Consider the following 26,263-nt stretch of genomic DNA (forward strand, 5'->3'; position numbering starts at 1 on the left):
GTGTAAGTAAACATAATTACGGGTGGGCGAAGTGTCCAAGAGACGATTAGGGGCGGGTGCGGGGCATGGAAGAGGCTTCAGTGTGAACCGGGTACGCATTGCAAGTCATAAGATTCATGAGCGTGTCGTAAACGAGGATGAATGCGAGGGGCAGATTCCAAAGCGAGTCCGAAGGTGGGTGAGAAGGTACCGGTATGGGCGGTCATGTAACGTGTAAGGTTCGCGATATATGGAACAGGGTGGGGAGGGTAGGGGAGGCGGACCCCACCCGGGCTAGAGGATGCTCGGCCACTTCAGCCGGAGACCCTCGAGCCAGCGCATATAGAGCAGTTCGGAAATAGGTGACTTGCGTGTCGGTGAGCCGGGCTCGCCGTCGCTTGGTATGGGTGTAGATGACGAGGGGAGACCGTTGATCTCTTCTTCCTCGGTGACGACAAGGCCTTTCGCCGTCATCTCGCTCTTGCGAATGATGCGTCTGTGAGGGAAGAGACCGCGCGCCGTCTGGACGTGTTGGCGCATGGCAGAATTCCTAGAATAGGTGAGTAAGGCGAAGAAAAGCCAGAGCGAAGGTCACTCACTCATTGATGCCGGAAAGTAGGTCGAGGACAATGTTATAGGCAAGTTCGGGGTTGACCTCCTTCAACTCCTCGAACCCTCTGGAGATCATGCTGATCGACTCAATCTCGCGGGCGTCCATATCGTCTCTCGTGGCCTAGTAGAACAAAATCAATCATCCAACCCAACGAACATGAACATCCAGCCTATACGCACCCTCTCTAATACTGGGAGCAGCACTTCATCGATGAGGGACTTGCCCGCCTTCACCGCTTCACTCGCAGTTCTCCTGTGTGACTTCGTATTCGTCGGAGAAGACGGCGCGGAGTTACTCTCCCTGCTTCTCGTCGTCCCGACATACTCCTCGCTCATCCTCAACGAGCGCACCGTATCCACCTTCTTCACGGGCCGGATCGTGTCTACGCCCGTGCCCAGATCCGCCTCACCAATCACAGTTCCGTTCAGGTTATTCCTTGCCTGATAGCTCGCCCTTCTTGTCGTGCGCACGGAGCCGGTATAAGCAGGCGGCGGCTCGTTCATCGGGGGCGTCGCAGGCTCCGCACTGCCCGCCGTCTCGTCGCTGGCATTGTCCGACATGAGCGACGGCACGGCCTTCTCGTCCGCAGGCGGGCTCAGGGGCCGGATGATCACCGTCGAGTGCTGCGCGCCCGCGTTCATCCCGAGCGCAAGCGGCGCGCTCCCGCCAGAAGTCGCCGCTGTCGTGTCGATGGAACCTTCGTTGTCGTATATCGAGGGGTCGTCGTCGTATTCGTCTTCGTCCGGGATCATCTCTGGCGGCAGGAGGTCCCGCGCCATACTCCGAATCGAGCCCATAGCTGAATTTGTCCGGACGGTGTCGAAGCTCCAGTCGCTCCGGAGCGTGCCATCCCATGCACCGCTGTTGCGTACTGTTGCCTGGTACATTTGCGGGGCCTTGCTTGGTGCACGAGCACGGTAGTCTTGGTACCGCTCAATGAGCTCAGTGAGGTAAGACGTTTTGCGGGCACTCCGAATGAATCGGTGTTGCAGAAGCTCTTTGGCAGACGGACGCTACAATGCGGATTAGATACCAGTTCATGTAGTCAAGTACCATGTACTCACGGTGTTCGGGTCCTTCGTCAGGCACTGAGAGACGAAGTCCTTGAAGGTAGCCGAGAATGCGCCTTCCAGGATCGGTGGTTTCGCTTTCGGGATGAGGAACAATACCCGCATTGGGTGATACTCCGCCAATGGAGGTTCGCCCTTTGCCATTTCGATGGCAGTGATGCCCAAGCTCCATATGTCCGCCTTCGCGTCGTAGCCCGCTTGCCGAATGACCTCGGGTGCCATCCAGAACGGCGTGCCCACGAATGTATGTCGCAGAGTATTTGTCAACTGAGCCGCCACACCAAAGTCTGCGAGCTTGACTTTTCCTGATGCGGAGAGAAGTACGTTCGCAGCCTTGATGTCTCGGTGGATCGTCCCCTCGCAGTGAAGGTAGTCCAGTCCCTGCAGAAGCTCCTTGCATATGACCGCAATGTGCGCCTCTGAGAAAACGCCTGGTTTGAGAAGGTCGAGGCAGGAGCCACCGGCAAGGTACTCCATGACGATCCACAGCTTGTATGCGACGACGAACGAGCCATAGTAACGCGTGACGTACTCCGAGTCGAACTGCGCGAGGCTTGCGATCTCCTGCTGAATCTCAGAGATGTCGTCGTCCGAGTCCTCGAGGTCTAGCGCAGAGCGTCAATGATGTTTGCACCCTGAGAAGCGCACTGACAGAATACTGACCGATCTGCTTGATAGCCACGATTTGCTTGGACTCGTTGTGCATCGCTTTGTACACCGTGCCGAAGCTACCCGTGCCCAGCTTCTCGAGAAGCGTGTACTGGCTCGCGGGGTTGTTGCTCGGGATAGGGTAGGGCTCTGGTGCACGCTTGACATCGCGCGCCGGGGACGGCGGCGGGGACTTGGTGAGCTGCCTTGGCTGTGGAGGAGCATGGCCATTGTCAGAGCTGCTCGACTTGCGCAGGAATTTGGAGCTCGACGACACGACGCGCTGCATTGTGGGCGACTCGCCGGGGGGCGGGGTAAGAAGAAAGGCGGCGGGAGGCGGGCCTGTAGCCTAGCCCTGACGCAAACGACGACGACCTCTGCTCCCACACACGTGCAGGGCCCATGAGGACGGGCTCACCATGCAGGATGTCATTATCCCGCATGACTTTATCTGCAAACACGCGCCCCGCGAGAAGCCAGCTCGGACATGAGGGATCACTAACCTTGTTCATCACAGTGGTCGTCAACTAATCAGTATCGTCAACTGCCGTACTGTCTCCCTGGACGCAGGGTGGTGGGCGACGGGGACTTTGACGCGTGCGCCGGACGTGTGGGGCCGATGGTAGCGAGAGGCACGGGCGCGGCGCCTGCCTATTCAGGCGAGTGAAGATGGAGAAGCCAGGTCTGTCGCTAGGGTGATACGGCGAGGCCGCGGTGGACGACGAAGAGGACGCAAAAGACGGGGGACGGCGAGGGGGAGGACGAGGAGGAAGAGGGAAGAGGCAGAGGGCGCGTCGAGGCTGGTCAGCGGAAAGGCATGACGTGAGGCAAGGGCAAGCGGAGATCGGCCGGTGTTGCCACGATCAGGCCTTGTCCTCCCGCCCCCGCCATCGCCTCAAACGGCACACGCCCGCAGCTGCCCTGTTCTCTGCATCTCCTCCCGCCCTATTCCCCATTTATTGCCCTCAGCTGCTGCTCGCCAGCCGCGGTGGCCACCACTCTCTCACCAGCATGAAACGGCAAAGCCTCCGGCTCACACGCTGATGGCACCCGGACACAAGCTCAGGATAATCCAGCGTGCATGTGCACCTGCTCATCCCATTCACATCCCGCATCTACTCATTCCCGTTCAGGCCTCATTATGTATGGCGTCGGCCACCGCTACAGCGCCGCCAGTCTGATCCGACACACTCTCTGTCTGCATGAGACGACACATGGCATAGCAAGCATGGAGGGTCGGTGGTGGCGTACAGCATACAGTAGTCGAAAATAAAGTCAAAGAACCCGCTCCCTGTCCAGCAGCAGACGCTGCGCTCATGCTGCCTTGACGGCGTACTTCCTCAACGGGAAGTGGATGTCCTTCTTCCGCTGTTTGAGGGTCTTTTGCTTCTTCTCGTTCTGCACCAGGATCGCATCAGTATACACTTACAGCATAAATTTCACAACACGCACAGGAGTGAGTCTCCGCCGGATCGCCCGCGTCTTCTTGGGGCGGAGGTCAAGAGGCTTGTACTTCTTGTCCTTGTAGAACTCCCGGAGGTTCTGACGTTGCTTCTGGTTCATCACCGTCATGACCCGGGCAATCGACTTGCGGACAGTGTTGCTGCAAAGCCAAGTCAATACATACGTCCTACAAGAGAAAACCGTCGTCACTCACATCTTTGTCAGCTTCGCCGCAGAGCCACCAGCGATCTTCTGGACCCGGAGGTTCAGGAGCTCATTCTTGAGCTCAGTAAGTTGCTTCGACAAGTCATTCTTCGACCTAGTGTTCCACCCTCAATACCACGTGCAGAGCAGTGCAGCACGGAGACGTACTTGGACTGGAGCTCGTACGCCTTGACCTTGCCGGGCATTTTGGTGAGATCTATCAACACAAGCCGACTTCAGTACAACCGCATTGCACGAGAAACAGAGCACATCGGGATTCGTCGGAAACGTCGCCAAGCATGCAAACAGGTCCCGGCAGCATGAAGACGTCGCCGACAGAGCCTCGATGCGCAGAACGGCCGTATTCACCTTGAGGGGTGTCGTGGAGGGTGTGCGCGCCGATCCGAGAATGGGGAATGAAGCGTGGGATCCGGAGTGCATGAACTGTGCAGTTGCACCAGCCACAGTCCCACGGTCGACACCTGCCTTTCCTGGAATTTACCGCCACTTTGGCCACGAGTTGGGCCAAACCAAGGCCAAACTTGAGCTCGAAGGTGGCGCGAGTCTAGCCTGCCAACTCACGACTGTCCCCTTGAACTCTGATACGGACTCGCTTTGCAAATGCTTGGGATCTTCGTGAGGATGAGAACTGCTCGAACCTACAGCGACTACAGCAGCTGCCAGGGACACTGGTCGTCTATGGTGTTCCCTGCGTCATGGGAGGGCGTCTGCCGCGCGATCAATAAAAAGATGTGGCCCTTGAAGCTCCCCTTGTTCATTTTCGCTGAGCTTCTCTTCTGGCCTATAAGATCCGCCTGGTTTTGTCTCCTCCCCGGGCATCCCGCTTTCTCGATCGCTCCTCGGACTCTCTGCTCTTGCTGCTACCATGTCTGCGATGTCTCAATCGTATCCTCCAGGCCAGACCGCCCGCGACCTGCTCTACCTCTTCCCGCACGTCGAGGATGACACGATGTCGTCCATCCTCAACCACTCTCTCCCAGGTGGCGATCTCTACAAGCTAGACTCACGACGCATCCTCGAAGCGCAGTGGGACCTCATCGACGCCTCTCTGGACGACAGCGCATCGCCACACGCGCTGCGCTCCGCCCCGCACGCCGTCGACGTCTACCCCACGCTCGACGCGCTGCTCGTCCCGCTCAACGCGTACTTCTCCGTGCTCACCCTGCACGGGCTCGCGCGCGGCCAGCCAACGATGCTCCCCTACTACTTCTTCCGCTACAGCAGCCACCTCGTCAAGATCGCGACGCAGTACGAGTGGCCCGCCGTGCTCCGGTACCACCTCGCGTTCTACGTGCGGCGGTGTAAGGAGATGCGCGTGGGCGAGTACGCGGGATGGGGCAAGGTCGAGGTGGACCTGATGGAGCAGTTCCTCGTGCCACACCAGAAGAATGTCAAGGTCGTGTGTCCTTGCGGTGCCCCTCGATCGCGATGTACTAGGTACTGATGCAATGCATTCTGCTATTAGTCTCGAAAAAATGGCTGGACGAAGTGAAATGTGGCGGCGATCGCGTGCGTGGATGTGCGGACTAAGACTACAAATGTGCGGATGCAGCGTCCCCGGCCTGTGATAAAGCATACAGTCTTCTGATGATACTCCCCGTCCTTCCAGATACCCCATCCTACCAAAAACTTGTAGTCGATGATTAATGGGATAACAGATCGCTTGGTTCATTTCCCTTAGGCGGTGGCGAATCCGAGCGCGGGTTCTCCGCGAGCTATGTAAGTAGGTGGATCCAACCTCAGCGAGTCGCCCCTCGTCTGCTTTAGAGATCCGCGCACCTGTGCAGTCGTGCAACCCGGCAAGGCATTGGGCAGCTCCTGCAGCTTCTTAGCGAACTGTCGGATTCGTTCGATGCCGCGCCTGTCGCCAGGACTGGCTACGTATCCGTGCAGCAGCTCGACTTCGTGCATGAATGCTGCGACGTCGCCCATCGACCTGCCCACGTCGCGGAATGCAGATGAAACAGTCCTAGATGCCCCATGTGAGCAGCAGCGAGGCTCATAGACGGCGACGTCGTCGTGGAGCGATACTGATGAAGTAGATCCTACCTGTTATGCGCATGAAGGTACTGCTGTAGGAAACCCATGACTTGCTCGTATCGCGCCTCTTCACGCTCGATACGCAGCTGTTCTTTCTGTTCTGTCGTCTTCTGCAGTGCGGCCACCACCTGCCTGATATCGTCCAGGGCCTTTTGGATCCTAGCCTCCGCTTCCTCATTCCTCAGACGTGCGTCCTCGTCTCTCTCCGCCTTCATGCGCAGGTCACCCACTATCTTCTTCAGCTCCCCCATCCCATCGATTATGACCTCCGTATCTCCCTTCACCATGGACACCGCCGCCGCGAGCGCCTGCACATCCCGGTGCAGCGCGGCACTCCCCGCCTCCTTGGCCATCTGCGTCGCTTGCAGCGCAGCGATCGTATTGCGGAGCTTGACAATCTCGCGGGACTTTGCGGTCATCTTCGAGCTCATGCGGTGGAGGCTGGCGTCGAGGGCAGAGAGTCGCCGGCGGACGAGGAGGTAGGGCGCAGCAGTGATAACGCCGAGGGCGAGCAGCGCGACGAAGGCTTCGGTGCCGTCGCGTTCTCGGGAGTCTGACGAGGGCATTCCTGGTGGTTGTTCGGAAGGAAGTACTGAGGCTGGCTGGCTGCTTGTATCCTGACCTGGGAGGGGCAGGGAGCAGGGTGGACTGCAACTGACGCGTCCAGCTGCCTGCCGCACGGTGTGTATATGATCGGCACGTGGTACGTGATTACGATACGTGGGGGGAGCTAATAATGCGCATGCATTATGTGATAATGCGATGGGGAGCGTCGGTTGGTGCAGTGTACTCGTGGTGAGATAAGTATGGAACTCAACTCTCAGACACACGAAGCCCAACGCTCAGGAAATACAGTACATGCGTTGTTTATTCTGTACAAAGATCCGGCTAGTCGTACATCGTACATCCATGAATGATCGCATCGCGATCATTGAGAGACACACTGCGAGCAATGGTATGGCACATGAGGGAAGAAGAGATACAGCCTGAGGAGTATTGGTACAATGTCCAAGAGCTGTTGAAATGTCTCGTCAAAAGCAGTACGCGCAACGAATGGGGATATAATGAATACGTGGTGTCTCCAGGCTCTTGAAGAGCGCAAACCGAGATCAAGGTTTCTTCAAGCCTGGCCAACGGAACTTCAAGTTGGTCCCCACCAAGTGACGCTCCTCGGCTGCAGCCTCTGTGCTCTCGACGAGTGACTTCAGCTCCTGCACGCCTCGGACGAGCTTGTCGTTGAGCATGCGCTGCTCGGACTCCCGCCTATCGCCCGCCCTGCGCACCTCCTCCATGATGTTCTTCGTCTCCGCTATCAGCCCGCCCAGCTGCTTGCGCTCGCTCCGCCTCACGGCGTCTTGTTCGAGCAGCTTCTGCACATCATGTTGCAGCGCGGCGTTGGCGGTCGTGGTGCGCTCTAGGCGCTGCTCTAGGGCGAGGAATCGTCTGCGCATGATGGCATATGGGAGCAGCGCGATCGCGCCGAGGACGACGGAGCCAACCAGAGTCAGGCGAACGAACGACGAGTCCAGAGGTCTGAGTCGTGTGCGTGTCTCGCCGTTATTAGCAGAGACCACTGGGCTGTTCTCGTCGGCATGTGCAAAGTTTGAGGTGGGCATCGGCTCGATGGGTCTGCTAGACATGAGTGAGGCTACCCAGCAACGGTGCTGAGTGAGCGGACTGAGTGGAGGGCCTACTAAAGATCGCGTAGGCGCCCGCCTGCCCTACGGGCCGAGCGTCACACCGGATGAAACTTTCGATCCTTCAAGTGAAAGATCGATAAAATTGACAAAATCTTTTTCACGATATTTCGTATGAAAGATTGTCAATAAAAGTCAGAAACAATCAATGAATCATTCAGACTCGAAGTATCAGGAACAGATCACAGAAGGATTCATTGACAAGTGTCTTTGATCTGTTTGTGATCCTCTAGGCAAATGATTGAGAACATGATTTTGAAAAATTCTTAACACTATGTGGCTCAATTGTTCTGAAAAGATTGAAAACAGATTGTCACATGGGGTGTTACAATCTGTTCTCAATCTTTCAGGCTGTCACAATCTGTTTCAAATCCTTCCAGCTGTTGATATCTTGGTGAGATTGGAAACAATTTGTATCCCAGGGGTTCAAAACAATTTGCCCAAAAGGATTGACAAGAGATTGTGACACTAGCTGTGACACTGTGCCACTTCCCTATGACAGAGCAGTGAAGGCAAACATGCCAAACCTATGATAAGCTGCCTTCTGCTGGTATGCTCAGTCAATTTTGGTCCCTCATTCATTCATTGCCTGCCATCACATGAGTCTCATTAGATGCACTCAGTGTACAGGGTTGTACTTGTGATTGTACATTCCTAGAGATGTGCATCTCATTATATGACTAATGAACATGTCCCAGACCTGTGCATGTCCAGATGCAATGAAAGAGGGACCAAAATTGACTGAGCATACCAGCAGAAGGCAGCTTATCATAGGTTTGGCATATTTGCCTTCACTGCTCTGTCATAGGGAAGTGGCACAGTGTCACAGCTAGTGTCACAATCTCTTGTCAATCCTTTTGGGCAAATTGTTTTGAACTCCTGGGATACAAATTGTTTCCAATCTCACCAAGATTTCAACAGCTGGAAGGATTTGGCACAGATTGTGACAGCCTGAAAGATTGAGAACAGATTGTAACACCCCATGTCAAGGGGTCTCCAAAACTCTAGCGCCCGATATCGACTCCCCCCCGGGTAACCCCCAGGCAGGTTTTCGGGGTCCGGATATTAAGGGTACACACACTTTTCCGAGCACTTTTCCTCGAAGTCCACCGTGCTGGACACTTCCCGTCACGAAAGGTTGTTTATTCGCATCTAGAGGTCAATGAAACATGTCCCAACAAGTCTTACACGAAGAGGGGGCGTACATATAGGAGAAATAGGAAGTTGTTCGTATATGGTAGCAAATGTGCGTATGTAATTAACGCGTATGTCATCGCAATTCGTAAGACGTGTCTACGCGACGACGCGACGAGGACGCGACTGTGTTTAGGCGCTTGTGCCTGCATCTACTGTGCCTCAGCTCCAAGTCTACGGAGTCTACATGTTATGCCGCAGGATTATCCTTCGGACGACTTGTACTCCCCACCTACGCCTATCCACTACTACACTCGCATCCGGCATCTTGCACATGGTGTTGGCTTGCGGTATGACAGCGTCGAGCCTGAAAGTGACGGGTTCGGTGGGAGCTATGCCTCGGATGTCTCGGAGGGGTCGAGTACCTGTGAGTTCATCAGTGACTCCGGCTTACTGCGACTTTCTGCGCCCGACTTTGCGGCGGGAGGACAGGAGACATTCCCCATGCCTTCTGATGACGACGCTGGAGAGCTTCTGAGCGAGGTCGGCCCGGGAGACTCTGTCGCCGTGGTAGGGTTATCAAATGCCACTGTGGACAATGACACCGTTGAGCCGCCAATAACGTTCGCGGACAACGTGTCCCAACTGGACAGAGACGCACCTGAGCCACGACATGGCTATCATACCGTGATCTGCGCAGGCTGCGGGTTACCTGTCACGGTTACAGACACGAGCAGTTATTTCATGCGACAGCATCTGCAAAGTAAGAGGCACAGGGTGGAAATGAAAAAACGGAGAGCAGAGGAGGAGAAAGAGGAGACGGACCGCACGAGAAGTCAACTCTTCCCTGAGTTCCCTCAGCGGTCTACAACGACTGCCAGCACGCCATCCACCTATCCATTAATTCCGGCCACAGACCCCTCATGTTCTCTTGCTTCGCCTCTTGCAGGAGCCTCGTCATCCGTCGTGTCTGGATCGGTTCCCGTACCCACTCCGCGCCAAGCTGAAACATCGCTGCCGCCAGAGCAAGACGGCCTATTCCCTGGGCCGACCGACTCGGATGGGGACGCAGACGCAACGCGCGCGTGCGACGGCGTCCCTGTCAAGTGGGACGCAGGACCTGTACTGAAGACATTTCCGTGGCAGCTCATGGACACGGACCGTGATTGCGGACCGCACCTTGGGTTCCACGTGGGTGGTCTGAAGAAGAGTGGCTCCGAGCTTTGGCTGCAGTCCGATCTTTGTGAGCAAGCTGTAGCCAATGACGAGGAGGCATGCCCACCATGTTTGTCTATCCCGGTGTCAAAGACATTCCATGCACTCTCGGACCGTGCTTCTCAATCGTGGACTCCGCATACACCCTACAACTGGCTCAACCAGGTGCAGTATACGGAGGCCTTGAGCAACAAGACGACGGAATTGAGCGAGCTCCGATCTAGGGTGAGTAAATGAACCACTCCTCCAGAGGACCGTGTTGATTGGTGCGAATTTGTGCACTAATAGGAGCAGGCTGGGAAAAAGAAGCTTGAGCGAACAACCCGGAAACTGAATGACTGGAAGCGCCTCGTGAAAGCGATTGCGACGCATGATGTCAAGCAGGTACATTACCTCGTTCGTATTGCGCTCAAGCAACGCTGTGGACCCAACGCGATCCTGGAGCGATTCTTCAAGGCGGTCAACAACGTCTACCAAGCACGAGGCCATAGCGAGTCGGACATTGATCTTGCACGGTTGATCCAATATTACGCAGGACGGAACGGGCTCTTCGCAGTGCAGAAGCACTGCAAACTACTGTCGGCCTCCTCCCTCCATCGGCTCGCAAAGACACCGTCTGTTCGCCCATCAACGGGCAAACCACGATCAGCAGACTTTGTTTATAATATCCAAACCCAGTTCCCACGACGTACTCACAATCAGTCCTCGCGGTGCGGTTACTCGTTGTCTGCGGACGGAATTGCTATCGAACGGCGCATGCGCTGGGTGAAGTCCATAGACAGCATGGTCGGTGCGTGTCGGGAGCATTCGGCTGGCCTCGACATGTCGATGTCAAGCTTTGATACTGTCCTAGAGGTGGCGCGGGCTATGCACAGTGACACGCCAACGTGTCATTATGGCACGGACGGTACGGTTTTTGGCATGGCGCCATTCCGGGCCGACAATTACCACATCCTACCAATCGGGCTGTCAGCATCATGCAAGGCTGAGAAAGCCGAGGAGTTTGGTGACATACTGGACACGTCTATCGATGACTGGTCCATCCATGGTTCCGATGAATATGGAGATCTCTGGACGTTCTCATGCGATGGGGCTACAACGTTTCGGGGAGCGTGCTATGACCGTTTGATGGTCCGGGAGTTTGACCGTTCAAGCGCACTGTACCGGAAGCTCTCAACGCTGAAGGGGCTCAATCTACGTTGCGGGAAGAGAGATGTAGTCCATGCACCAGATCCCAAGCACTTGATCAAACGTACGTACACGCGATGAATGTTCACATCTAGATGATGAGTTGACATCATTATCTATGCTGTGGCAGGCGTCGCAACTCATGTACGGAGCGCAGAAGGATCAGTACTGAACGGGACCGTGATCAATCGGATTGTGGTCACGAACTTCCTGCGAATGCTGCCGGGCCACACAAAAGCCAGCGTTGACATCCTGGTCGACCCGGCTGACCATCAGAATGTTCCGCGCGCCACAAAACTACTACAAGCTGTTGTAGAACTCGCAAACATGAATCCAACGGACCTCAGCCCGACAGCGATGCTCACGTACCAGGCTATCTGCCTCCAGGCTAGCCTATGGCAATCCCTCCTGGACGCCTTCATAGACCCCTCTCTCTCGCTCTCGCAGCAGCTGACATGCCTCGCCAAGTTCGCACACATGGCGTTCATCTTGTACCTGCAACACGGATCAACATTCATGTCAAATCAGCTCTACAGTGACATCCAAGCGCTTATCAAGGCCGTCTATGTCTGTGTTGCACGACAGCAGCTCCTGGATGACACAAAGCCCTTCTATCTATATCAGATTGGGAGCGACCGTCTGGAGGAGCTCTTCGCAGAAGTACGCACACAATCACACGACCGTAACTGCGATATGGCGCAGCTTGCCGAACGTCTTGCAATATCCGCCGACATCATCCAGATCTACAACCGACATCCGGACTGGAATCGTGGACAGCGCCGCCGATCATTCACCGGACGGGAAGGTGTGGATCATGTTAATCCGCGGTTCTATGAGGGGGACATGGTCGTGAAGAATGTATGTCTGGAGACGGTCTGGCGATCAGGGCTCATCGCTGCTGACAAGACACTCCATACGCATGGCATCCAAGTCAACTTCGACGAGAAGCTCTCCCACCCTGGAGTTGATTTCATGAAGCCGCGAGGCGACACGTACCCAGGGGTGTCCACGGATCCTGATCGCTCCATTGTCATTGATCCAGACTCAACGGGTTCCGTACCCATGTCAACGGGTTCCGTACCCATCCAACCGCGTATGAATGCCAACCAATCCGCATCCGAATCCGAGTTCATCGACCCTGATCTGGTCAACATGGAGCTGAGCGACCTCTTGTCCAATCCAGACACCAATGGCAACATCCAGACGTCACAGGAAAAGGATTCCGACTGGCTGCACGTACCAGATGATGATGGCAATGACCCTAAAGAGCTTCACAAGGCATCCATCGTCAGCGGGCTCTTCGATCCAGCGGGCGGTCGTCTCTCAGTCGACCGGCTGCGTCGTGTTCGAGGATTTCCGCGCGTCTTCCGGGCGAATGAGCTTGAGAGCGAGGAGCTCACAGGAGAAGATGTCGTGAATGTAGGGGATACTGTGCTGGCGCCTCTTCGCTCACTTGATTCCGTGGCGGCTGGATTCGTCCAAGTCAAGGGCATCGAGCGAAAAGGCAATCGTGTTGCGCAAGTCACTGAGGCAGACCTGGAGGAGGCGTCAATGGATGTCAAGATAACGGGTCAAGTCCTATCCATGTCCGCTCCCGGCACCGGAGAAGCAGGTGCTAGCCCTCCGCCGGAACCCGGGCCTGCAAATGAGCCTGCGACTCCGAGCTCGGACGATACCCCGGGCCCACCGCCGGGTGCCAACGAACAGTGGCTTTGGACAGGTGAAACCGTCCGCTTCAACCCCGCAAATGCAGGCGCCGCGTCACGCAGCGCACAGAAGGCCGAGGATGGGACACGGAATGCTCTCCTAGTCCAAGTTCCTGGCGCCTTTGCTCAGCCCGTCGATATGGCGATTGTGCCTACGACGCTCCTTCCTCCTGCTCAGCGGACTGTGCTTCATGACAGGGGAGCACTACATACATGCGCCGTGGACCATAAAACCCTACAGGAGCTCACCACGAGTATTTTCAAGACAATAGAGCCTAGCGCGCTGCTGAGCCGGCTTCCGAGATATGGACCTGCGGAATTGAAACGATTTCCGTATCTTGATCGACATGGTACGTCTGCGTACTAGTTGGCTAAGCCAATCAGTGGATCTGACAATGGAAAACAGGATACTCGCCATTTGCCCTTGACGGCGTGATGCGGCTGATTGCGCAGAAGAACGAGAGCGGTGTTACAGGCAATCGTGTTCAATGCTATCAATGCAATCGCATCATCACGCCCGATCTGTGCCGTACGCATGTCAGTGAGCACATCCTGCGAGCACTGCTTGGGATAACAGAGCCAAGCCTACGCGAACGTGTAAGAGCTGCTATTCGTTCTCTGTTCAAGTGCGTCAGTAGCTGACTCAGCGGTTCAATATTAAGGTTCATGCAGATTATCCCTGCGGCTTTTGCGGGCGAACTGGATGCGGTATCAGCCTCCAGAAGACATCTTCATCCTATCAACCAGCGTCGAGTTGCTCGCGCGCGCACAAATTTTCCCTCGCATCTGCCAAGAAGCACTCGGGGCGTATGCCGTCAACCAACGTTCCGTTGCATTGCGAGCTCTGCGACATCGATCCTCACACAAAACAGAAGCCGGTTTTCTGGAAGTACAGCATCTTCCAGCACATCCGTGAGTCACATCCTCAGCACTGGGACACGGAGACCCATCGCACGCAAGGCCTCAGCGAAGGCTTCATCGCGTCAATCAACGTCGATCCGCGCGAGGTCGGTGCAATCGCCCCCAGCGCGACACGCGCATATCCTATTCCAGATGCAGAGGCCGAAGCGCGGCTACACCAGGGTGCTCAGGCCACAGCGGGAAGCAAGCGTCCCGGTGAGCCTTCAGCTGCAAAGCGTGCAAGCAAACGCGTGAAGTTCTGAGCCTGAGCGCGGCGCGGCACGCTCAGCCTCCCCGGGCCCGTCCTAATGTTCGATTCGATGTGAATTATTGTCCCTATCTAAGCCATAGATACTACCATAAACTACTATAGTTCAAGCAAGACCTCTGTAATATCATTTCTACGATTCGGCTGCCTCACTCTGCGCCATGAACGTGCATGAACACCGCCGGTCCCACCCAAGTCCCCACCTTCACTCTACTCGCCTTCCGGCGCTTGCAGACTTCTGGGCGCTAAAGGTTGGTTGGTTGTAGGCGGGTTTTCGGGGTCATGGCGCGCACTTTGCGGGGGGTCGATATTCTGAATTGCCACTGATGGAAACCCCTTGCCCCATGTGACAATCTGTTTTCAATCTTTTCAGAACAATTGAGCCACATAGTGTTAAGAATTTTTCAAAATCATGTTCTCAATCATTTGCCTAGAGGATCACAAACAGATCAAAGACACTTGTCAATGAATCCTTCTGTGATCTGTTCCTGATACTTCGAGTCTGAATGATTCATTGATTGTTTCTGACTTTTATTGACAATCTTTCATACGAAATATCGTGAAAAAGATTTTGTCAATTTTATCGATCTTTCACTTGAAGGATCGAAAGTTTCATCCGGTGTGAGACACTGAGGAGGAGGAGGAGGGGGAGGGGGGCGTCCATTTAGCCGCCGGCCGATAGCGCAAACGCGCATCGGCTTCTTGACGGCGACAGCGTTCACTAGTACAACATCACAATTACCCATAGAACTACGTACTAGGCTACCCGACGACTACTGCATTAGATGACACCGTTGCCCCATCCATCCCTGCCACACACTCTTCCCAAGAGGGTCTTCCTCTCGCGGCCTTGGCCCACTCGCCGAATTCGGCGGGGCGGGACACTCTGCTAAAACCTGGCGGGAAAAACTGGAAAATCATATGAGTCGATTACTCAGTGAATTGTACATGACTACTAGACCTGACATGATGGACAGTGCGACTTATGTTCGGTCTTCGACTCCGACTCCACTTCTCGAGAGCATCCTACTCGACGAAGTACTGGCCGCACATAGTCGCCCGTTCCATCCACGAACCTGCTGCGCCTCGAGCTAAGAACGTTCATAACATGCCACAGATTCTATCGTCTGTCAACGTCACCGTTTTCGGGACTGCGTCCGCTACACCGTCTTCATCACGCAACCACTCCGCTCTCGCCTTGCGTCTCAACGGCGATACCTGGCTCTTCGACTGCGGCGAGGCGACCCAACATCGCATACAGAAGAGCAGCGTGAGATTGGGGAAAAATATCAAGAAGATATTCATCACCCACACTCATGGTTAGTCCGTCTTTCGTTGAAACCTTACGTGACTGACGCGCCCGGCAGGCGACCATATATTTGGAATTCTGCCCCTCATGGCTGCTGTCCTGAACGGTGCAGGGGGTATGATTGACGTCGCACAGGACACAAGACTACAGTCGAGCACTACAGAGGAGGTCCAGGTATGTGTAGACACTGTAAACATCGTGCAGGTCATCTCATGAAGTCTCTGCGTAGCCTTTAGAGATATATGGCCCCTTGGGCACACGAGCCTTCATCCGCGCCGGTTCTTTCTATTCGTACACAAACTTCGGCGCGCCCTACGTGGTGCATGAACTCCGTTTCCCCTCCGATCCTTCGGACGGGGACTACACCGAGCTCCCTCTGCGACTGCCCGAACGACCAGGACGTAACATCGCGCAGACAGACGGCGTGTGGAAGGACATATTCCGCGACGATATCGTCAGCGTGTCCGCTGCGCCTATCCTGCACTCGGTCCCCTGCGTAGGGTTCGTGGTCACTGAGCTACCAATACCAGGCAAAATCAACCCGAAGGACTACATACCCCACCTCAAGCGAAACAAAGCGCCAATGAGTACGATGAGGCGATTACAAGATGGAGAGAGTATCGAGCTACCTGACGGTACGGTCTTGCATGGGCCGCCAAGGAAGCCAGGACGCAAGCTGGTTATACTGGGCGACACTTACGACCCTTCACCGATCACCGACTTGGCCCTTGATGCGGATCTCCTGATCCATGAAGCCACAAATGCGCACTTGCCCGGCACTGACCCCCGGACGAAGGACGGAGACACTTACGAGGGTGTAGAGGCGCAGTCGACGTCGCGCGGACATTCAACCCCACAGATGGCGGGTGCATTCGCAAAGCGGATACGCGCACGAAAACTACTGCTCAATCACTTCTCCGCCCGCTATGTGGACGACGGCGAGAGTGAAGAGGCGAAGAATATTATGGAGGCCATCAGAGGGCTGGCAATGCAAAAGTATGACGGGCCAGTCGTCTGTGCAAGGGACTTCATGAGTTTCGATGTAGAATTGCATAATTAACTAAAGAGAGTACGGGAGTCATTCAAAGCAAGTAGAGCAGAACAACGACGCGACATCAACTCTTCAATCGTCAGGAGGGTCAGACAGCTCACTGCTCATGTCACTTGCCTCACCCTCCTCCAGCTCCTCTTCCCGCGGTTTCCTCCTCGCCTTCAGATCCTTCGGCTCCTCAGCCAATTCGCCCATCTCGATGTCATCGTCCTCTGTTGATGGTGGAGGTGGCGCCGGTGACGGAGCAGACTGCAATGCAGGCGTTGATGTCCTCGACCTGGTAGGAACGAAAGGACGCGCGCCGGGATTGAGGTGCAACCTCGCCGCCAATGGCACGTCGTCGGACTCTTTGTCGTTGTCGGGCATCTCCCTGAAGTTGTCCTCCTTCAGCTCGCCCGACTCCTCGCGTGTGCGCACGCTCGCGGAACCGTCCATGTCGACGTCTTCGTCGGGCGCAGTGATCTCGGGTGGAGGCGTGGAAGGTCTGGAGACATCTGCGGGATCTTGCTTGCCCAGAACGCGAAGTTGATTCAGGTCCACGATCACAGAGTCCAAGGCTGTTTTCTGGGCTTGAATGGTATGCGTCTGGTGCTCATGTTCGGATCGGATAGCAGCCATGTCATTCTCAAGGGCTTCAAGAGTCCTACTGCAGTATTAGCGGAGGTCTTTACGACAATGTACATCACACACCGTTGAAGCTCATCTCTACTAGGCAGTGTATTGATCTTCTCCGCAATAGCGTCGTATTCAATCTTCCGTTTCCTCTGTAACTGGGCGTCCTCCAAGTCTGTTTTTAGGCGTTCAATCTCGCTTCTGAGTCGCGCATGGTCCGAGGCTTCCGAAGGATCATACAACTCAGCTGGAGGTCCGTCCGAACGGTCTGCGCGACTCACCTATTCGTTCTCGCTCCCTCTGATATTCCTCCACCTGCCTCGCCTCCGCCTCACACACCATCAAATTCTTCTGCAGAGATAGGTGGAACGACGCGAGCTCCACGAGGAATGCCTCGCGCGCATCGTCCACTGTCGACGTTGCCGGCGTCGGGTCTGGCCCAGCGGTGTATGCGAGAGACGTGTAGCTATGGAACTTGCGGGTCACACGACGCAATGCCTTCTCGTCATTGGTGATTCTGGTGTGTATGATACCGTCTGTAAGAAGGTGAAGACGTGATATGGAGCGACCCCGTGAGTTGCCCGGATCGCAGAGTCGTACCTTCTTGTTGGACCGTCATCGGCGGTGCGGTGTAGGGCTTTTCGTCAGCAGATGCTTCGTTCATGGCTGCATCTCCTGTGGAAGACATTGCGAAACGGTGCGGGTGGAGGAAGAGAGTAAAGAAGCAGCAGCGGTCCTAGTCCACAATTGAGATCGCCACAAGAACTCGAACGTCGCGTGACGCGCAAGCGTTGTGACAATCCTCAGAACGCATAGTCACGCCGTTATCTTATCTTTAGACTCTAAGTCACACCCCGGGCTCGAATAAGCGGACCAGTGACGTCGCGCACGTTCGTGCCCGTTTAGGCCATGCACCCTTAACTCCCGCCTTCGCCTAGGTACTGTAACACCGCAAACCTTGCGCACTCCCTCCACCATGTCCACGCAGCCTCTGCTGCAGCGCACAGCGGCGAAGCGCATCGCTCTGCCCGTCCGGGTCGAGCCCAAAGTCTCCTTCGCCAATGAGCGGACGTTTCTTTCGTGGCTGCACTTTACCGTAGTCCTCGGCGGGCTTGCCGTCGGGTTGCTCAACTTCGGTGATAAGGTAAGCCGGGTTGAGGGCTGGTGGTTGGCGAGCACTAGCTGAAGCATCTCTAGGTTGGGAAAATCAGCGCGGCGATGTTTTCGGTGGTTGGTGAGTGCTCTCCATCGTGAGGCGAACTGCGCTTACTGGTCGTGTGACACCCCTAAAGCTATGGCCGTGATGGTGTACGCTCTCTACACGTACCACTGGAGGGCGGCGTCCATTCGCAAAGGTGGACGTGGGCCGTACGACGACAGGTTTGGGCCTGTACGTATCGCTTGGACTGGTTCAGGCACGGAAACAATGCTGAAATATATATATCTGCAGACAATATTGTGTATCGCCCTACTGGGTGAGTCTTTGCCAACTACTATCCGCTGTCCTTAGTACTGGACTCATGTCATATGCTTCCGTCAGTCGCTATTGTCGTCAACTTCATCCTGCGCTTCACACAGGAAGACTCGGAACCTTGAGGCAGGCCCGCGAGCACAGGACGCCGTCCTCCCGGCCTGCATACTATATCCCACAGCCTAGGATTTCGTTGACACAAGGACTCGTTTCGCTATCGATCTTGTTACCCTGCTGTCCGTGCCATGTACCCGTACCTTGATGCATCAACTTTGCCGTCTATCTGGCACCGTTGTGACTTTTGTGCGGTCCTCACCGCATGGCAAAGATAGCACGCGAAGTATATGCAACACGTCCAGCAGGCCGGCGTTTATTTGATCAGGCAGGCTACTTCTGTATAGTGGTGAAGACAGGGTTGCGGACTTCATGAATGGGCGTCTTTCCCTCCAACGTGCCAGGGATAGTCTTGACGAGGCCCTACGGTTGAACGCTCAATACTGAGGGTCAATGTGCAGATAGGTATGAAGGTCACGTACAAACTTCTCGAACATGCACTGGTTCAGAGTGCGCTCCGGTTTCCGACATGGGTAGTATTCCTGCGCCGGTCACGATAGGTAAAGGCGATATGTCAACAGAGTGTAGGACAGACCTGGTTGTGCTTCTCTAGGCATTGCCAGTGCTGCTCAAACTCGGAGGCGCAGCTATCACGCATCTTCGTGATGCTGAGGGACGGGTTTTGTCAGGACATCGTTATGGCACACCGTCAGTCGGACAGGCGAGGGGAAAGGGTACGTACAGGTCGATAGCGCATCTCGTCACTCTCCGCCCCTCCTTCAGGCAGTGCTCCGGGTCACGATTCTCCGCCTTGCAGAGCATGAAGTCCTCTATAAATCGACGCATATCAGCATCCGTTCGATTACTCCTTCCTACCCAGAACTGCCCAGACACTGGCTCTAGCATACGCGCAGAGCAACATGCACAGCACCGGTTTTAAGCAACCCATTGAACGGACGAGTACACACCGCTGTAATCCTTGCAGTACGCCCCGAGGAAGAAAGCCGCGCTCTTGAGCGGTGCGCTAGTTGCACCGAGCTCCTGCACCTTGGGCACATTGTCGGGGAGGGGAGTGGGGTCCCGGTACGGCTGCGCCGACTCGGACGGGTCGTGGTACCTGCTGCTCATAGTGGTGAGTCTCCAGAGGTCGACGACAACGCAACCGTCACGGTGGTCTGCGGGCGCCAATCCCGTTCGCCCGAATGCGGGACCGGGCGCTTGGGATGTGGGCGCTTGCGCGTACCTGCTTCATTGTGCTCGACGAGGACGAGTACGCGCGTTCAACTGGATAGCATAGGCACGACGCGTTTCTGAACTGCTGTACATCATGGTGCGTGTCAGACTCAACCGCAGCATGCATCGTGGCTGACTTGAGTCTTAGCCACCAAAAGCCCAGCCCAAGGCATACATTCTGCCGGTGAAGACGCACAAGCTCTCAGTCTTCCTCACGGCCTCCTTGAACGACACGATCGGTTCGTTGAAGAAGGATGTTCTGATGGCGCTCAATGCACCCGTCCTACGCGCCCCAAATCCAAAATCCGAGTCCGCAATGAACGTCGACGACGCCCAGGACTGGACTGTGCCTACGGCCGGGAGCGTGAAAGACTTCGAGCTATGCAGAGCTCTCAAGGAGCGGGGGCGACCAACGGGCATCTACGAGCTCCTCGAGGACGACATGCAAGTCAGAAATTGTCTCACGAATTGGGATGCGTTGTATGTGCAGTTCAGGGACACCGACGGTGAGTCCATTCTCTCCTCGATGTACGACACACGGTTGTGGCTACATGTCATACACACGATCATATGCACGATACTCTCCCAATCATCCGTATATGAGCTTCCCCTGATCCAACACGTCGACCTCCAGGCGAATTGCTTCCTGTGCAAGTCTCCACCCCATCACTCCTGGATGAGGAAGATGAAGAAGCGGAGCTTGCCGCGGCGAGGAAAGGAAAACGCAAGGCGCCTCCGGAAGGCGAGTAGAGACCTCAACTGTGCTGTGTTATCTTGTATGCTTTCTGGACGCTTTCTTGGACACTCCCCGTTGTAGTCAAGTTGTGTAGCACAAGCAGTTTCGTCGTCGCTGCGCTGAGTACCCAGGTGACTATCCTGATGGTCTGTGGTGCACCGTGACTGAGAATGTTTCTGGAAAGCTTTCATTGCGATGGTGTAGATCGCCACGGCTGGGCAGTTGCACCCAGTGGCAAGAGAGCCGCAGCTACGTGTCGACCTTCCTCAGCCAGCATATTGTAGGTCGAGCATGCATTCCACTACATGTGATGCAAGCTCTGAGTGAACAAACCTTGGCAACAAAAAAGAGACGTACAGTGTCCATTACATCAATTTGTATACCCATTGAGCTGAGATGCTGACGGAGCATGGGCGGCACGAATGCAACCTTTCTCCCAGTTCCAAACAGCAAAAGCTCTATCTCAGACGTCAAACGAGGGTTGAACGAATGACGCGCACACACGCACCTGGTTTTGGGACCGCGACATCGAATATCTCGAAGTGCTTCTTATCCCAGCCTTCCCACTGCTTCTGCGGGACATCCCACAGGAAAACCTTGCCGTCCAAGAAGATGGACGCGCCGGGGAGGATGAGGCCGTCTGCTAATTCGATACCTTCATCTGTTATGGTCTTGACTTGCACTGGGGGAGCGGGTCCACCTGCGAGGATGTTACCGAAGCCTCCAGCCTCGTTGCGACGCAGAGCAGATGAGTGCAGGGTGCGAGAGCTTGCACGGATGCCCTGCCTCGGGGTCGCCTTTGCCAGCAGTCGGAGAGACATGACGTCGGAGATCGAGTGGCGAAGCGCGGTATGCGCGACCTCACAATTGTTTGTGATGGGATCAGTAAGAGTCCAATACAGTTTGTAGTGTCCACAGAATGCGCGTCTGTTACAGACGACTTCATCCTTCACGTTGACCGCCACCATCTCAGTGGCCGAAGTGTGCTCATACTCTGCTCTCGAGTCCTAGCCCAGTCTGTCTCATATCGCGCCCCGGCCTGAGCGCAAACGAATTCTATTCCGCGCGCGGAACCATGGCAGGAGCTTCAGCAGCAGACGTCCGCAGTATACTGTCCCTCCCGAACCCTCCTACTCCAGGCCCTTCTCAGCCTCGTAGAACACCGAGTACAGCTGAGAAGGCTCGCAAGCCGGAGGGCATCTCAAGAGAACTGTACTCATTGATTGGGCCGTCCGCTCCGACACTGACTGCACAACTCGCGAAACCTCGATTGAAGCAGAAGCCGAACCTGGGCGGTGGCGGTCGAGTGAAATGGCGAGATCTCGAAATGTTCTACCCAATATGCGTCGCTTATGTTCGTGTCGTAGGGATTGGAGGTCGTTCAAGAATGGTGCTCGGGGCGACAAGCTGGAGCTCTATCACTGGGTGAAGGCTGGGACGGTTCCCGAGGCTGGTATGCCTTCCGTCTCCTGTATGCAGCTATCCCCATACGAAGTGGCACACTTTGCCAGATTACCCATTCGCGAAGTACAACGTCCAGACCATGACATATGTTTACTCCCAAGATGAGTATATGCGACTCCTCGAAGGTAAGCAGAGGCCACACAACATCGCTCCGTGGGCAGCCATCCACTATCTCGTAGACAAGGATTGGACAAAAGACGAAACGGACTACCTGTTCACTCTTGTGAGGGACTTCGACGCCAGGTGGTACGTCGTGTACGACCGCTATGAGTACGAAGGTGGGCCTGAAAGAAGCATGGAGGTACGTCTGTGTTTTGTGTTGAAGGCAATAAGCCTCACAATGCGCTTGGAGGACTTGAAAGACCGGTACTATAGCGTATGCCGTAAACTGATCAGAAATCGACCTTGGGCCGGCGATGAAACGAGCAAGGCGCAGCTCATTACCAGCCTCACCTTCGACAAAGGTATTTATTCGCGATCTTCTCTTTGTCCGATATCATCGTAACAGTCCCGTAGAGCGTGAAGTTACGCGGAAGAAGTACATCGCCAGTCTTGAGAGCCGCACGCCGCAACAGAAGGCAGAAGAGGATGCGCTGTACATCGAGCTCAAACGACTTGAACAGGGCGAGCGGCGATTCAAGCGAGACAGAGAGGAGCTCCTTCGGACTCTGCTCGGCATCGACTCTGGGCTACCAGACCTTCCTGTCGAAGAGGACGGTCTGAACTCTGGAACAACAGACACGAAGAAGAAAAAGAAGGGCCATTTCAGTGCTACCACTGAACCAGAGACACCCGTTTCGGCATCATCTAATGCACCAAATGTCATCTCGCTCGGTCAACCACAGGCCAAGAAGTCGCAGTCTGTGAGTTCCGCACGCTACGGTATGTCGAAACACTGCCTGGGCGTCGTGGCCACTCATTAAACATGTACGACGACAGATGCGACTCATTGTATCCACCGCACCGAGGCTCCCTCGACAACATTGACGACGACGAAGTCCGCCCATGTCCCAGTATACCTGCGGTCCTACAAGCTGCCACAACCCAAAGCGCCATCAGCAGCAAGGGTCGCGCAGGTCCTTGGGGAACTAGGCATATCCCACACGCGCCTCGTCATGCCCACTCGAGAGAACTGCGCACAACTAGAAAACCTCCTGGAGACCGCCTCTGCTCTTGTCGAAACGAAGAAAGTCGTAGACAAGGTGGAGCAGGACATCCGGATCATGAAGGCTCGGTTGGGCCAGCAGGAGTCTGGGGGTGCGGAGACGGGTGATGCAGCCCCCACACCGATGGACGTGGACGATGGAAACGACGCAGAGGGCGAAGTGGACGGCAGGGCGCAGAGTGTTATCAGTACGCGGAGTGCGAGGAGCAGGAGAGCGGTGAGTTTTGTTGATGCTTTGCCCCCATTCTGCGGCTCAGTCCGTCTCTCTCGCAGTCCCGTCGTTCAATGTCGATATCGTCCGTGGATACGTCGGCGATCGGCGCTGTCAAGAGACAGAAACGCGGGTGATTCTTCGAGGCGCAGTTCGTCCACGCATGTTGCTCGTATCATGCATGCCTCGCGTGCTGCATGCAGTTACGCTACATTCTTGTATCATAATCATTACGATGTATCTGGTTGAATTCTGTCGCCCCGGGCCTTTGCATCCCTTGGGTCCTATTATTAATTCGTTGTAGCGGCCTGGTGATGCAGAGTACTTACTAGTACTTACTACTTGCTGGGTTGAGTGCGTATGCGTGACGGTATAGTACGTACTAGTGACCTCAGCGCTTGGAAGTGACGATGCTGTGACGGTCACGCCTACCCCGGTCACGATCATCCCGAGTCCGGACGCACAACAACGACGTAGAACTGCTGCACTCCGCTCAACATGCCCGTCCCATGGGAAGCCCTCATTCCCTTCGGTAAAGCCTCTAGCAGCAGAGAAGGGGCTTAGCATTGCTGACTGAGGATCTGTCAGGCCTGGTCACCGCTATGTTCGGTGCGGCGGGTACGCTGCTGGGCATTTCTAAACGGGCGCAGAACCAAGGAAAGGTACGCGTGCAGTGCATCTGCACACTGGCCATGGGGAGTGACTTGGTGTATGTGTAGCCTCCGAGATATCACATAGATCCGTGGGACGAGACGATGATGGAGCGGGACAAGCGGTTGACGGGGCACATACGAGGGCAGACGGTACGTCAACAGTGCCCTCACGTCTGCCTATAACTGTGCTGAATATCCGTGCAGTCGACTCCTGCTGCACCTGAAGAGTTCGCAACGAACAGCGAGTGGTACACTGAACAGACGCGGTAAATGCGAGCCTTGTCTTGTCCCCGTCTTCGACCCTTGCTTTCGTGTACACTCCCATACTCTGCGATCCAGCAAACCAGAACAGTCTGTCGTCCACTTTATCGTCGACTTTTACTCGATGGGGAACAACACTAAGTGAACGGCCGACTATCCATCTCCGCACGCAACCACTCCCAGACCTCCCCTAGTGCGCCGCTGTGCACCTCGGGTCCCAGAGCGCTATCCTCCACGAAACCATACTTCTGCTGCTCCAGCCTCTTGCTCAGCGCAGTCAAATGCTGGTCCAACGTTGAGTCCGCCGAAGCTGGTATCTCGAAACTACATGATAGTATGACACCGTGCTTTGACTTTATATGAGCAGTCTGGTGCGCCAGCCAATCATGAGCGGTCCATTGCAGATCGACGGGGGTGTTCGCTCACCAACTGTCCCCACGCAAATGTGTTGTTTATGGTGTGCGAGAACTCTGGTGTCTGGCCGTATGCCCAGTTCCAGCTCTGACGTTCGGTCAGTCGATGTAGCTTTCGTATGCACTCCGTGACGTACCGGTAGTTCGGCCATGCCATCTCGGATGTACTCGATGCTCTGAGCGTCTTCGTCTTCTTCAACAGTTCGTGACTGTGCTGCAAGTCAGTCGCACGAGCAGTGGGAAAGCGTACCGGTTGGCGCACCTGTTCGTCAATGCCGTACTCCTTGCGGAAAGCGGCAACAGTAGCATCCACGAAACGTTCATGGGTCACCGCCGAGTCGAAGTGCTGTAAGTTCCGCACAGGCGAGCGCACTGACTCAACGCCCTTCGTATGCATTGTGTCCTGGTGTCTGGTCAGGCAGGTCGAGAAGAATGTAATACTTGTCAATCACCTTGCTCACACGCAAGAGATCCCCAAGCAAGTCGAGCCTCGTGGATATAAGCATCGTGCCATGATGGTATGCCCTGTTGTTGACGATCTTGTATGCAGAGCCCGAAACGTATCAACCAGAACCAAGAGAACCTCGTAAGCCAGGGCATCTCGCACAGCGACGGCATACGCTTACAGCGCATGACGAACTCGACTTATCTTGTACTCTCCAACGCAGATGTCGTTCCGGTCGTTCACACGTGCGTCGATGCCCAGCGAGCGGACAGCGCGGAGGATGACTCGTGCGGTTGCGTGCCGGTCAAAGGACGTGCGGGGGAGGTGTATCGAGAAGTTCGTGTTCCCCAGATCCTACACAGCGCAGAAACGTCACGCATTGTACGCAATGTATTATGCCTCTCCAGACATACATGATAAACAGTCCCTCCACCGCTCCGTCTCCGGATCCACGGCACCCCCGTCCTCCGGGAGGCATCCATATTCACCTCCTTCCACGGGTTCTGGTTCCGCCCGATCACGACGCATGGCTCGTCGCGGTACAGCAACAGCAGCGGCTCCTTCGGGGACTTGTGTCTGAAGAGCCTTCAGTCAAGCGGGTAGGTACGCGTGCGTCTGGGTGCGGGAGGGCCGTGCGGGGCACTCACCAGTCTTCGAGGGAGAGGTTGAAGTACGGGTTCGTGGACTGTGAGATGTAAATGGAGTTGTGAGGGCTCAGAGGGCTACTGATTGAGAGTGTGCGCGAGTATGGAGTGCGCAAAGTTCCGCCTCTTGCACAGGCATTCTTCCGAGCAGCTGAAACCAGTGAGCACGAGTGGGGTCTGAGGTGCGTGAGCAGGCGCAGCATGATCCAGCCGCAGTACAGTCAGTGGTGAGACAACAGCATATACCCCGAACAGTCCAGACCCAGCTAGAAGGGTGAGTGGTAGGCACCGTCAGATGTGCCCGAGCATGTAAGCACAAGTCTACAACGCCCGGACACCCCGACGCGTCTGTAGATTCACGATCACGTGGTGTGTGTATGAGAGAACGCGTCGCGTCAATGCGAAGTACTTGCTC

The 26,263-nt window shown here is 55.5% G+C and overlaps 14 protein-coding genes across 14 annotated transcripts; 7 read left to right on the top strand and 7 right to left on the bottom strand.

The window, feature by feature from the left end:
• Positions 1 to 86: 86 nt before the first annotated feature.
• On the bottom strand, positions 87 to 3,223 carry C8Q71DRAFT_40477 (Pkinase-domain-containing protein). Its single transcript, XM_047918348.1, has 6 exons — positions 2,814 to 3,223; positions 2,326 to 2,521; positions 1,657 to 2,267; positions 772 to 1,605; positions 579 to 712; positions 87 to 529 (listed from the first exon to the last, which is right to left on the bottom strand). Exons 1-6 carry the CDS (start codon positions 2,820 to 2,822, stop codon positions 274 to 276), a joined length of 2,040 nt encoding a protein of 679 aa, XP_047785140.1. The 5' UTR covers positions 2,823 to 3,223; the 3' UTR covers positions 87 to 273.
• A 147-nt stretch (positions 3,224 to 3,370) lies between these two features.
• Positions 3,371 to 4,390, bottom strand: C8Q71DRAFT_732161 (60S ribosomal protein L35). Its single transcript, XM_047922243.1, has 5 exons — positions 4,327 to 4,390; positions 4,126 to 4,174; positions 3,968 to 4,072; positions 3,763 to 3,913; positions 3,371 to 3,708 (listed from the first exon to the last, which is right to left on the bottom strand). Exons 2-5 carry the CDS (start codon positions 4,161 to 4,163, stop codon positions 3,625 to 3,627), a joined length of 378 nt encoding a protein of 125 aa, XP_047785141.1. The 5' UTR covers positions 4,164 to 4,174; positions 4,327 to 4,390; the 3' UTR covers positions 3,371 to 3,624.
• Positions 4,391 to 5,519, top strand: C8Q71DRAFT_732162 (uncharacterized protein). The gene has a single exon (XM_047922244.1). It carries the CDS (start codon positions 4,844 to 4,846, stop codon positions 5,420 to 5,422), a length of 579 nt encoding a protein of 192 aa, XP_047785142.1. The 5' UTR covers positions 4,391 to 4,843; the 3' UTR covers positions 5,423 to 5,519.
• Positions 5,520 to 5,621: 102 nt separating this feature from the next.
• C8Q71DRAFT_852829 (uncharacterized protein) lies at positions 5,622 to 7,658 on the bottom strand (the record flags this gene model as incomplete). The annotated part of the gene is made up of 4 exons (XM_047926857.1): positions 5,622 to 5,693; positions 5,758 to 5,947; positions 6,028 to 6,640; positions 7,154 to 7,658. The coding sequence occupies 4 exons, from the start codon at positions 7,656 to 7,658 to the stop codon at positions 5,622 to 5,624; spliced, it is 1,380 nt and encodes a 459-aa protein (XP_047785143.1).
• Positions 7,659 to 10,688: 3,030 nt separating this feature from the next.
• Positions 10,689 to 14,121, top strand: C8Q71DRAFT_698404 (uncharacterized protein; the record flags this gene model as incomplete). Its single annotated transcript, XM_047920019.1, has 4 exons — positions 10,689 to 11,316; positions 11,383 to 13,308; positions 13,365 to 13,555; positions 13,621 to 14,121. Coding segments are annotated over 4 exons (3,246 nt in total), but the record flags the coding sequence as incomplete, so codon positions are not given.
• A 1,113-nt stretch (positions 14,122 to 15,234) lies between these two features.
• C8Q71DRAFT_719874 (beta-lactamase-like protein) lies at positions 15,235 to 16,495 on the top strand (the record flags this gene model as incomplete). Its single annotated transcript, XM_047921322.1, has 3 exons — positions 15,235 to 15,445; positions 15,494 to 15,609; positions 15,665 to 16,495. The coding sequence occupies 3 exons, from the start codon at positions 15,235 to 15,237 to the stop codon at positions 16,493 to 16,495; spliced, it is 1,158 nt and encodes a 385-aa protein (XP_047785145.1).
• C8Q71DRAFT_732176 (Tho complex subunit 7-domain-containing protein) lies at positions 16,465 to 17,883 on the bottom strand. The gene is made up of 4 exons (XM_047922245.1): positions 17,699 to 17,883; positions 17,380 to 17,634; positions 17,177 to 17,321; positions 16,465 to 17,129 (listed from the first exon to the last, which is right to left on the bottom strand). The coding sequence occupies exons 1-4, from the start codon at positions 17,784 to 17,786 to the stop codon at positions 16,559 to 16,561; spliced, it is 1,059 nt and encodes a 352-aa protein (XP_047785146.1). The 5' UTR covers positions 17,787 to 17,883; the 3' UTR covers positions 16,465 to 16,558.
• A 191-nt stretch (positions 17,884 to 18,074) lies between these two features.
• On the top strand, positions 18,075 to 18,694 carry C8Q71DRAFT_852833 (uncharacterized protein; the record flags this gene model as incomplete). Its single annotated transcript, XM_047926858.1, has 5 exons — positions 18,075 to 18,242; positions 18,296 to 18,332; positions 18,391 to 18,488; positions 18,549 to 18,573; positions 18,639 to 18,694. 5 exons carry the CDS (start codon positions 18,075 to 18,077, stop codon positions 18,692 to 18,694), a joined length of 384 nt encoding a protein of 127 aa, XP_047785147.1.
• Positions 18,466 to 19,794, bottom strand: C8Q71DRAFT_732183 (NADH dehydrogenase, alpha subcomplex, subunit 8). Its single transcript, XM_047922246.1, has 5 exons — positions 19,592 to 19,794; positions 19,366 to 19,453; positions 19,219 to 19,291; positions 19,106 to 19,165; positions 18,466 to 19,046 (listed from the first exon to the last, which is right to left on the bottom strand). The coding sequence occupies exons 1-5, from the start codon at positions 19,749 to 19,751 to the stop codon at positions 18,957 to 18,959; spliced, it is 471 nt and encodes a 156-aa protein (XP_047785148.1). The 5' UTR covers positions 19,752 to 19,794; the 3' UTR covers positions 18,466 to 18,956.
• Positions 19,795 to 19,811: 17 nt separating this feature from the next.
• C8Q71DRAFT_40645 (uncharacterized protein) lies at positions 19,812 to 20,797 on the top strand. Its single transcript, XM_047918357.1, has 3 exons — positions 19,812 to 19,953; positions 20,005 to 20,362; positions 20,491 to 20,797. Exons 1-3 carry the CDS (start codon positions 19,951 to 19,953, stop codon positions 20,604 to 20,606), a joined length of 477 nt encoding a protein of 158 aa, XP_047785149.1. The 5' UTR covers positions 19,812 to 19,950; the 3' UTR covers positions 20,607 to 20,797.
• Positions 20,780 to 21,413, bottom strand: C8Q71DRAFT_697794 (DUF498-domain-containing protein; the record flags this gene model as incomplete). The annotated part of the gene is made up of 3 exons (XM_047919988.1): positions 20,780 to 20,893; positions 20,950 to 21,050; positions 21,101 to 21,413. The coding sequence occupies 3 exons, from the start codon at positions 21,411 to 21,413 to the stop codon at positions 20,780 to 20,782; spliced, it is 528 nt and encodes a 175-aa protein (XP_047785150.1).
• A 254-nt stretch (positions 21,414 to 21,667) lies between these two features.
• Positions 21,668 to 23,569, top strand: C8Q71DRAFT_852837 (uncharacterized protein; the record flags this gene model as incomplete). Its single annotated transcript, XM_047926859.1, has 8 exons — positions 21,668 to 21,921; positions 21,960 to 22,045; positions 22,104 to 22,181; positions 22,236 to 22,357; positions 22,409 to 22,520; positions 22,573 to 22,938; positions 22,996 to 23,438; positions 23,495 to 23,569. The coding sequence occupies 8 exons, from the start codon at positions 21,668 to 21,670 to the stop codon at positions 23,567 to 23,569; spliced, it is 1,536 nt and encodes a 511-aa protein (XP_047785151.1).
• Positions 23,570 to 23,760: 191 nt separating this feature from the next.
• C8Q71DRAFT_40711 (small secreted protein) lies at positions 23,761 to 24,543 on the top strand. The gene is made up of 4 exons (XM_047918362.1): positions 23,761 to 23,964; positions 24,021 to 24,094; positions 24,152 to 24,235; positions 24,290 to 24,543. Exons 1-4 carry the CDS (start codon positions 23,931 to 23,933, stop codon positions 24,353 to 24,355), a joined length of 258 nt encoding a protein of 85 aa, XP_047785152.1. The 5' UTR covers positions 23,761 to 23,930; the 3' UTR covers positions 24,356 to 24,543.
• On the bottom strand, positions 24,484 to 26,051 carry C8Q71DRAFT_697075 (Lipoyltransferase and lipoate-protein ligase; the record flags this gene model as incomplete). The annotated part of the gene is made up of 8 exons (XM_047919944.1): positions 24,484 to 24,714; positions 24,773 to 24,847; positions 24,897 to 24,968; positions 25,022 to 25,162; positions 25,212 to 25,298; positions 25,400 to 25,558; positions 25,618 to 25,789; positions 25,852 to 26,051. 8 exons carry the CDS (start codon positions 26,049 to 26,051, stop codon positions 24,484 to 24,486), a joined length of 1,137 nt encoding a protein of 378 aa, XP_047785153.1.
• Between the last annotated feature and the right edge of the window lie 212 nt (positions 26,052 to 26,263).

Source organism: Rhodofomes roseus (genome assembly GCF_022264815.1).
Source record: "Rhodofomes roseus strain CIRM-BRFM 1785 chromosome Unknown C8Q71scaffold_1, whole genome shotgun sequence".
Lineage (NCBI taxonomy): Eukaryota > Fungi > Basidiomycota > Agaricomycetes > Polyporales > Fomitopsidaceae > Rhodofomes > Rhodofomes roseus.